The 9801-nt window shown below is 56.4% G+C and overlaps 1 protein-coding gene across 1 annotated transcript; it reads right to left on the reverse strand.

Annotated features, from left to right (window-relative positions):
* Positions 1 to 1126: 1126 nt before the first annotated feature.
* PIP5KL1 (phosphatidylinositol-4-phosphate 5-kinase like 1) lies at positions 1127 to 9318 on the reverse strand. Its single transcript, XM_052649624.1, has 10 exons — positions 9289 to 9318; positions 8259 to 8462; positions 7017 to 7067; positions 6669 to 6823; positions 6299 to 6423; positions 5555 to 5589; positions 5409 to 5464; positions 4410 to 4522; positions 3960 to 4113; positions 1127 to 1394 (listed from the first exon to the last, which is right to left on the reverse strand). The coding sequence occupies exons 1-10, from the start codon at positions 9316 to 9318 to the stop codon at positions 1127 to 1129; spliced, it is 1191 nt and encodes a 396-aa protein (XP_052505584.1).
* Between the last annotated feature and the right edge of the window lie 483 nt (positions 9319 to 9801).

The raw sequence follows: 9801 nt of genomic DNA on the forward strand, positions 1-9801 counted from the left end.
TCCCCTCACCCCCCCCACACACACACACTGTGAGTTCTTCGGAGGAAGAATCTCTGCATTTCGTTCCACCCCAGGTCCCCATTCCCCCGGCAGAGGGCCTGTCACATAGAAGGTGCTCAATAAATATTTAATGAGTTAAATATTTCCATTTGCAAAATTAGACCACTGAGACACAGAGAGGTTTAGCACCTTTTCCTGGTCACACAGCCAGGCCACAGAGAAGCTCTAGAGGAAGGGATCCCTTGGGCATGGTCGAATTGGACTGGGGGTAGAGGTAGGGCTGAAGTTTCCTGGAGGAGGGAGAAGGAATGATCAGGGGCCATGCAGGCAATTTCCTTCTCTGCTCCGGTCATGTCTGTGTGTCCAGGTCCCTCAGACTGACCACCAACCCCTGCTCCCATTTCACAGGTGATTAAAGTGACTCCCAGAGGAGAGCAGAACTTACTCAAGATCAGTAGTGGCCCCCAGTCTAATATTTCCTAGAGCTGAAGCCCCCACCAATGGTCCGCTTCCTCCCACCTGTGCAGGATATAGAGGGGCCACCCCAGAGGGAGGCCATTGGGTCCTGCTTGAGCCTGGGTTGGGGGCAGGGCAGGTATTGGGAGGCTTGGGTTCTTGGGCTGGCCTTGCCACTTACCGGTGCATGAGTCCCTTAAAGTCTTTGGGCCTCAGTTTCCCCATCTGGATGACGAAGAGGCTGGACTTGGAGGTTTCAGCTACCCCCTTCCCCAGTGAGGACAGGACTGTGGGAGCTGATCAATAAGAATACAGCTCCTGAGCTCAAAGGGCATAGTTGAGTCCTGGTTCTCGCATTTATTGCTGAATGATTTTGCTCAGTCCCATCACCCCCTGAGCCTTCATTTCATGGTCTGTAAAAAAGAATAAGCCTTTTTTTCTTTTTTTGAGGATTAAATAAACTCAGGTTAGGGGAGTCCCTGGCACAATCAGGCGCAGCATTCCCCAGCAAATGAGTTCATAACATTAGTTAGGGGATGCCGCCCTCTGGAGGCCAACCGCAGGAATGGCAGGCGAGGGTAGCCCGACCAGCTGCCCGGGGCCAGGCTGGAACCCGCGTTCCCGACGTGGTCCCATTTGTCCAGACTGGGAGAGAGCGGCTGGGCGCCGGTCACTCGGTGTGCGCCTCCACCCACTGGCAGAGGCGACGGGCGTAGCAAGCCGGGCTGACGGTTGAGAAGGTCCGGCCTGGGTAGCGCAGCGTCTTCCACAGCTGCTCCAGCCGCTTGCGGAGCCCATAGACCGTGGTGAGGTCCACCAGGCCTAGGAAATAGCGATGCTCCGGCCCGTCCACGATGTGTAGGGCGTTGGGGGCGTCGGGCAGCAGCCGGCGGTTCTGGGCTCCCGACTCCTCAGCGCTCTGCGCCCCTCGTATAGACCTGGGGGCCGACAGAGGGGTAAGGTAACTGTCTCCTCCGAGGACCCCCAGTCAATGGACCCTGTCAGCCCGGGCCAGGCTGCCCCTGGGTCATCCCCACCCCTCCTGTGTGCCCTGGCCTGTGATGTCAGATAAACTGCGAGGCTGAGTGAATTGCAATTGACAGGCTAAAAGCTGAGCTGTGCGCTATGCAGCCACCAGTTAGCCGCGTATGGCCCCTGAGCGCTTCAATGTGGCTAGTCCCAACTGAGAGGCATGGTTAGTGTAAAATACATACTGAAAAAAAAAGGTAAAAAAATACTGAATTTCCAAGACAGTATGAAAAAAAGAATGTAAGATATAAATGTTTACATTGATTAGATGATGAAAGAATCAAAGTTTGGATGTATGAAGTAAGGGTAATATGCTATTAAAATTATTTTTACTTTTTATTAATTTATTAAGATTTTTTTAAGTCTTTATTGAATTTGTTACACTTACTGCTTTTTGTTTTGGTTTTATTGGCCCCAAGGCATGGGGCATCTTAGTTCCCCCACCAGGTATCGAACCTGCACTCCCTGCATTAGAAGGCAAAGTCAGTCCCTCTTTTTACTCTTTTAAACGAGGCTACTAGAAAATCTAAAACTACCTGTATAGCTAGTATTAACTTTCTACTGGATAGTGCTGATATCTAGCACTTGGGTCACACAGACTCTGGCTCTGCATTAAGTACCACATCACTTTGGGTAAGTCCCATATTTGCGTGGGCTTCCCTGAGGGCCCAAACAGTAAAGAATCTGCCTGCAGTGCAGGAGATACGGGTTCAGTTTCTGGGTCGGGAAGATCCCCTGGAGAAGGAACTGGTAACCCACGCCAGTATCCTTGCCTGGAAAACTTTACGGACAGAGGAGCCAGGCGGGCTGCAGTCCATGGCGTTGCAAAGAGTCAAACACGACTGAGCATGCACACACCACACTGTATTTAGGTATTTCCAGAACTGCTGTTTGGGGTCATCCAACCCTGAGAGTTTCAGAGTGGCAGAGTTGAAACCTTGCAGAAAAAGGTCCAACCCAAGTTTGCAGATGTGTGTCTTTTTGCCTCAAAATCAGAAGATGCCTTTGGCGGGTCCCCCAGTCCAAGCCAGAGAAGGCTCAATTCCCTAACTTTGTCCTCTTGTGATAGTGCAGCTTGGAGAATAGGGGGTCAGGGGGTCGCTGGGGGCTTTATTCCTGCCCTGCCCAGTTCTTGGGGGAAATAAGCCAATCAAAGAAAGCGCCCTTCCACCCTAAGCACCAACCAATCCGAACAGAGTGGTCTGGGAGCCTGGACAGAATACTGGAACTTTCTGCAGTGGCAGGGTTAACCTGGGGATGGTAGGTTCTGAATGAGGGGCTGGGAACTGGGTGGAAGTGGGCCTATGGCCATTTACCAGCCAGCTTGGAAAACTTCAATAGAATAACAAATGTATGCAAATGTGGGTTTACTCTAGCTTGGATGGGCAGACTTGGGGGAATCTGTATCCCATGGTGGGCATCCCACTACCTGGTCAGGATGTCACAGGTTTTATGGGGAGGCATTACCTTGGGTTGTGCCCAAGACTCACCCACTGGAAAGTCTTCCTCCAAAAGGTGGGGCTGGGGGCTGGGTGAGTGGACATCACTTTACATTTGTCCACCCACCAAATCAATGAACTTATTTCCTTTCTTATTTTCCAAGAAGGGCCTATCTTAATGCCTAAATATTTCTGAAAAGCGAAAGTGAAAGTGTTAGTAGCTCAGTCGTGTCTGACTCTTTGCGACCCCATGGACTACAGGCTACTAGGTTCCTTGGTCCATGGGATTCTCCAGGCAAGAATACTGGGGTGGGGTGCCACGCCCTTTTCCAGGGGATCTTCCCAGTCCAGGGATTGAATCCAGGTCTCCTGTACTGCAAGCAGATTCTTTACCACCAAATCAGGGCAGCCCTGAGTAATTCTGTTCAACTACAAAAGTGGGCCTTGGAGGACTGAAATCCAAGTAATTAACCAAGTACTAACATGAATCCTCAAAAGTCATTCTACAACTTCATTTCCTCCCTCTGAGGCTCAGTTTTTGCATCTCTAAAATGGGAATGAACCCATCCTCTCAAAACCAAAACCTCGTTGTCAGCATGCAAGATTGACTGCACTCAAGAGGAAGGATGGTGCCAGAGGCAATGACTTCAGGGTCCTTGAAGTGGAGTGACCGGGTCAAGGGGCAAGGGATCTTTCTAAGGCAAAAATGAAGTAGGTCTGAAATCTTCAATGACTCCACATTCCCTTCTGGAAAACGGGCAGATTCTTCAACACCGAAGCCCTCATCCAATTGGATCTCACCTGGTCTTTCCCCTGCTGTGATCCACCTGTGCCCACTACCCCTGCTGGCCAGGCTTTTCCAGCTCTCCACTCCCCTCCTCCGCACCCCCCCCAACACACACACGTACACACATACACACACAGACTGCACTTTCCAGTCTTTGAACCTTTGCCTGTGTTGTTTCTCCCAACACACCATCCATCTTTTCCATGTTCTCATCACCTCATTCTTGCTGTTGCCTCTGGGGGGCCCACCTGGCTGTGCGGAAGATAAGGCTACTGCCTGGGCCCCTCTCATCCTCATGAAGACGCTGGAAGGCCATCAGGAGGCTGTAATCCAGTACGTTGAGCTCCCGGAGGAAGGCAGTGTCCAATTCCATCTGGCGGAGGAACCAGCTCCGCTGGGGCCCTGCCGGAGCATCAGTGCCCCCACCTGAGTGCTCGTCTGGTGCTGGGCAAGGTGCTGCGGGCTCCACACGCACCTGCCCTGGGAGGGCAGGAGACGTTACTGTCCCAATTCACAGATAGGCAAGCTCATCTGTAATTTGCCTTGGTCACCTAGCTAGAGAGTCACGGAGCTAGGACTCTCCACTTGACTCCAGAATCTAGGCTGTTAATGACTCGGGCAGAGGATAGTGCCAAGGACACCCTTCTAACTTCACCCTAAACAGAGGAAGAGCAGGCAGTGACCACCCTATGGCTCACCCAAATTGATGGTCTTGCCCTGAAAGTTGAGGTCTTTCAGCACCAGAACAAGGAGGCTGCCCTCAGGGGCGGGCTCCACCCAACGGCTCACCTCGCAGCCCTTGATGTCATACCTGGAGGTGAGGGGTGGGGGAGACAGAAAGTGAAAGTGAAAGTCACTCAGTCGTGCCCGACTCTGTGACCACATGGACTGTCCATGGAATTAGCCTTTCCCTTCTCCAGGGGATCTTCCCAACCCAGGGATTGAACCCAGGTCTCCCGCATTGCAGGCGGATTCTTTACCAGAATTCCACTTTATACAGACTTGAGACACACGGGAAAGCTCACAAGGTGATACAAGAGCAGCCACTGGGTGACTGTTCAGACTCTCAGCACAACCCCAGTCCATTATCATTCCCTTGTTAGAGACGAAGAAAAAACCTCAGAGAGGTTTTTCAATTTGCCCAAGACCACACAGTGACTAAAGGGCAGAGCAGGGATTCCAGCTCAGGCCGAACACCAGTCCAGCCTTTCCCCCTACCTGTGCCTGCCTCTTGGCATCTTGTCATCCTTGGGGTATCTGACAGAGTGGGCCCACACTACTCCCAGAACCACAAGGGCCTGTGGGAGGTCTACAGCCCCTGGGGAGCACCAATGTGGAGCTCTGGTGGCAGAGAAGAGGGGACTAGGAGGCTCAGAGGGCCGCGCCCAATCAGAGGCTGTGTTTGAATCCCAGCTTCTAGCACAGTAGCTATGCAGATTTCCCTTCCTCAATTTCTCATCCACAAAATGGGGATGATAAGGACACCTACCCCTCAGAGATATTCTGGGAAAGAAGATGATGAATGCAAATGACTCAACACAGCACCCACTGCCTCCTGAGCGCTCAAGAGACAGCGGTCATGGGGATCACGGTCTCGGACCCGTCAAGAAATCTGGCGATCCATCTTTCGCTGTCTATCCCCTGAGTGTGGGCGCTTCAGGTGGTACATTCTGGGCGGGGCTGGGAGGCCGACTCACCTCTCAGAGATGCGGCCTGCGGGATAGAAGACGCTCTGCATGACGATGAAGTATTTCTGGGGACAGGAGTAGGGAGTGAGAGGAGACAGGGTCTCACCCTCCCACTGCCCCCTCCGGCCCGGTCCACTCGGCTCGGCCTCACCCACCTTCTTTCCCCGAGCCACCCGCAGACTGTGCACTCCTGGAAGGGGAGAGGGCGTCAGGTGAGGGGCGCAAACTCGGATACGCCCCCCGGGTCCGTCCTGTCCGGTGCCAGTTTCAGGCCACACGTCCTCTTCGAGGTCTGCCACATCCCAAGCCTCCAGGCCGCGCCCCCGGACCCCTCCCTTCCCCAGCTTGAGGGTGGTGTCCCGACTTGACCTGTTTCTAGATTTAGCCCCAAATGGGCGGCTCAGACGGTTAAGAATCTGCCTGCAATGCAGGAGACTTGGGTTCGAGCCGTGGGTTAGGAAGATCCCCTGGAGAAGGGAATGGCTACACACTCCAGTATTCTTGCCTGGAGAATCCATCCCATGGACAGAGGAGACTGACAGGCTACCCTCCACGGGGTCGCAGAGAGACACTACTGAGCGACTAACAGGCCCGCAAATCTTCCTCCGGTCACTGTCCAATCCCAATCCCGCCCCCTTTGGGCCCCAGCCAGGTCTTGGCCCCGCCCATCGACCCCGCCCCGCTGTACATTGCTGTCTAGGACCCGCCTCCCCACTGGACTTGGCCCCCGCCTCTCTGTTGCCTAGTGCCCTCCACCCTGCTCGGACTCAGGTCCCCTACGCTCCCCCCCAGCACCCCCGATCCTAGAACCTTCCCACTATCCGACCCCTCCCCTTCTCGCCCTCTCTCCTCCCACCTCCCCGTTCCCTGCAGTCCCGGACAGGTCGGACAGGTCGTACCCAGCAACCGTGCGAGCAGTGAGTGTGGGTGTCGCTGCAGGTGATGCACGTAGCGGGGCAGATGGGCGAGCAGCGCCTGCACCTCCCGGCTCCGCAGGGTCTTCAGAAAGAAGCGTTGGTCGTGGCTGAGGGGCGGGAGGGAGAGGTCACTGTCGAGGCCGGTCAGAAGCCGCCTCCCCACCGCCCGTCTGGCCTCCTGTCCCCGCCCCTCTCCATCGGACCGCTATCTGGACCTGACCCAACCTAACCTGGCCATTCTCTCTCTCCTCAAGCGCACCCCTCCCCCGAACCCCCTCCCCCAACACCACTACCCCCACCCCCCACGCCCCCACCACCACCCCGCCATTCCCCACCCCTGCCACCAGCTCACGACAGAAAGAAGCTGGCCTTGCTCTTGGAGGTGCTGAGGAACTGCAGGTAAGGGCGGCCGGGACCCAGCGCGGCCTGGTAGTCCTCCTCGGCCAGCCCCAGGGAACGCCGCAGTCGGGCGAAGGCGGGGCCAGCCAAGGTGCCCAGCTCGAAGCCCTGCGAGGAGAAAGAACAGCCCCCAAGAGTGTCCCCCGGTGTCCAGGGGTGTGCAGTTGGCTCTCCCGCGGGAGGGTCACACCCTTTCTGCAAGACCCCGGGGTCAAGCCATCACTCCCACTGCAACTGATGGGGAAACAGAGGAGGAGAGCTGAACACATTCCCTTCCATGCAGCAGTCTTGGGCTTCCTACCTCATGAACCTGGGTCAGGACTTCGGAAAAATCCTCCTCTGTGGGCAGCCCCTGCAGCAAGGAGCAGAGTGGCCCAGGGCAAGTCTCAGCCGGCGCTGCCAGCCCAGGGTCTGGCACCCCGCCTCACCGCCACCCCCACCCCCCCACCCCTGCCATGTGGTTCCTCCAGCTGCTGGGGACTAATCCGGGTGTGCCTGAGTTGAGCAGGGAGATGGCCAGCCCTCCCAGAGCTAGAGGGAAGAGTGAGAGAGGGCAGGTCCCAGGTGTGTCTTATTCCTGCTGAGTCCCCCACAGCAGTCTCTGAGCTAGAGCCTGGCACATGTGCCCAGACACGCACTGGCCAAAGTGTGGCCAGATGCCCTCCCGGTAAAAGGGGGTGGCCTTGAAGTCTAGGGACCTGCCTGACTGAGCCTGGGAGGAGAAGGATCAGAGAAAACTCCCTGGAGGAGGTGCCCCTAAGATGAAATGTGAGGGTAGTGAAGACGGGGAGCAAAGTGCTCACAGCAGGGGGAACAGCAGTGATGGCTACTGGGAAGAGGAGAGGCCGAGACTGAAGAGAAAAAGGGAGGGGTGGACTAAGAATGAGGCTGGACAGATGGCCCTTGAGCTCGAGCCAGCAGGACGCTGAGACCATGCTGAGAACTGGGGAACCCTGCAGGATTTTCAGCAGGTGATGAGATTTAGAGGACTCCTGCATCTCCCTGGACCTCCAGGTCCCTGTGCTAGGACGGGGTCACACTGCACATGTGTGCACACACACAAACGACACACATGCTCACCCGGGGCTGTCCAGCTGCTGAGCTTGCAGTGGGCGACCCTTTCTGCTGAGCCAGCCTGGCCCTAGCCAGAGCTCTGGGGAGGATGGGCAGAGCTGGTAGGGTGGGGGTGGGGTCCCTTCTCAACTGCACACCCTGGTGGGAAGGGAGGACCTCAGAGACCAAGGAGTACAATCCCTCCCACCCATTATACAGATGGAGACACTGAGGCCTAAAGAGAGGCAGACACCCACCTAGATCACACATCCACCACATGGGTTCAAGGGCTTCCTCACACTCTCAACACACCTTGGGCTTTCTGGCTTCCTGGCCTCAGCCCAGAAATGTCCCTCCTTCCCTGCACCGAGTCCCGGGCCTTCCTCCCCTTCTATCTGGCCTGCTCCGATCTCCAGCCCTACATTATTAGCAGGACAGGGCGTCAGCCTGGTCTCGCTGTTAGTGGAGGTGCACAGAACCAGCCACTCACCGCGGGAGGGTGGTCTCTGGACACTTGAGTGGCAGCCCACAGTCCCGCCTGCATCAGGCACATCAGCTGGTGCAGCTCGTGCCCCGGGCCAATCTCAAACAGCCCCAGACGACACTGCTTGTCTCGGAGACGCCAGAGGAGGCCACGGTGGCCAGAGCTTGAAGCAGCTGCTCTGCGTCCAGCCTCTGGGGAGGGGGCCAGGATCTGGGGTGGGAGGCACCAGAAGCAGTCAGCACGGGGCAGCCAGCACCCCACGGGAGAAAGACCCTGGTCTGAGTCCCACATCATTGTTTGTCAGCTCTCTCCTCATCTCTCTCTGCCTCAGTTCCCTTAGTTGTAAAATGCAGGAAAGGCTGGTACCCACCTCACGGCGTGTTGTGAGAAGCCCGTGCCTGGCATTCAGTCAGCACTCATAGTGATGGTTCTTACTATCAGCGGGTAGAGCATTCGTCCCGCAGCCTCTCACTAGCTGTGTAACCTTAGGTAAATCACCTAACCTTTCTGCACCTCGCTTTCTAGTCTGTAAACTGAAAACTACAGTAACTCCTTCGCGGCTGGTATTAACTGTGGTTACTGTTGAGTCTGAGCACCGTGCACAGGATCTCCTTATAGTAGGAGCTGTGATGTCAGTGACTGAGTCATCTATTCTACTTGTCTATGCCGAATTCCTCCAGTCCGGCGCGGCAGGTCTCCACGAAGCTGAGGTCACAGCTTCTGACCCATCCTCAGTCGGCACCCACCATGAGCCCAGCCCTAGCTGAGAGCTTGACCTCCTAACCGCCCTATGAAGGAGACGCTTTTATTATTGTCCCCATTTTACAATGAAGAAACCAAGCAAGTTCTCGTGGAAAACCCGCTGGACTCCCCACTTCAGACCAGCAGCCCCATGTGGGGCGTGTCCCAGTCCCGCCCAAGTGCAGGACCCCTTCTGGGTTTAGATAGGGATGTGTCCGCCCCTTACAGGGCGGGGAGACCCGGCTCCTGCTCTCCAACCCTTTCCTTTCCTGTCCTCTCTCGGGTCTGCACCTACCTCGCGGGGCCCCGGGCTCGGCGCGGCCATCGCCCCCGCAGCAGCTTCCCGGGCTCCGGCCGCGTCCCCCGCGGCTGGGTAGCCCCGCAGCAGGAGCCGGGCCCCGCCCCTGCCTCTGGATCGACCAATCGAGCGGTGCCGGTCACGGCTGCACCCAATCCGAAAGGGGGCCCCGGGGCTCGCCTGCGGGTCCCGCCTCCGGGGCTGCAGCACCCTTCGGACAGCGGTCCAGGCGGGGCGGAGCCGCCGCGTGTTGGTTAGGGTCTCTGCGGCGTGAAGACCCCCCACCCCCCGTTCCCTTCCGAGTGTGGGAGACTCAGATCTCCGGGAGTTCGGGAGACCGGTAACCTAAATCCAGTCCCGCCCACCCACTCTGGCATGAAAATCCCACAGACCGTATTTCGGGTAAGGAAACTGAGGTTCAGTGAGAGAAGTGACTACGTCCAGGTCACACAGGAAGTCAGGGGTATGTATTCATTCAACACTTATTTTGAACACTCACTATGGGCCAGG

Source organism: Budorcas taxicolor, chromosome 11 (assembly GCF_023091745.1).
Source record: "Budorcas taxicolor isolate Tak-1 chromosome 11, Takin1.1, whole genome shotgun sequence".
Classification (NCBI taxonomy): Eukaryota; Metazoa; Chordata; class Mammalia; order Artiodactyla; family Bovidae; genus Budorcas; species Budorcas taxicolor.

Bases quoted from the DNA above. Each gene is read 5' to 3' on its own strand.
- PIP5KL1 (XM_052649624.1), bottom strand. From the start codon at position 9,318: ATGGCCGCGCCGAGCCCGGGGCCCCGCGAG. The intron at 6,424-6,668 runs GTGAGCTGGTGG...CCCGCCCCTCAG, and splicing joins AAGGCCAGCTTCTTTCTGTC to CCACGACCAACGCTTCTTTC. The intron at 1,395-3,959 runs GTGGGCCCCCCA...GTCGGCCCCCAG, and splicing joins CTTATCTTCCGCACAGCCAG to GTCTATACGAGGGGCGCAGA.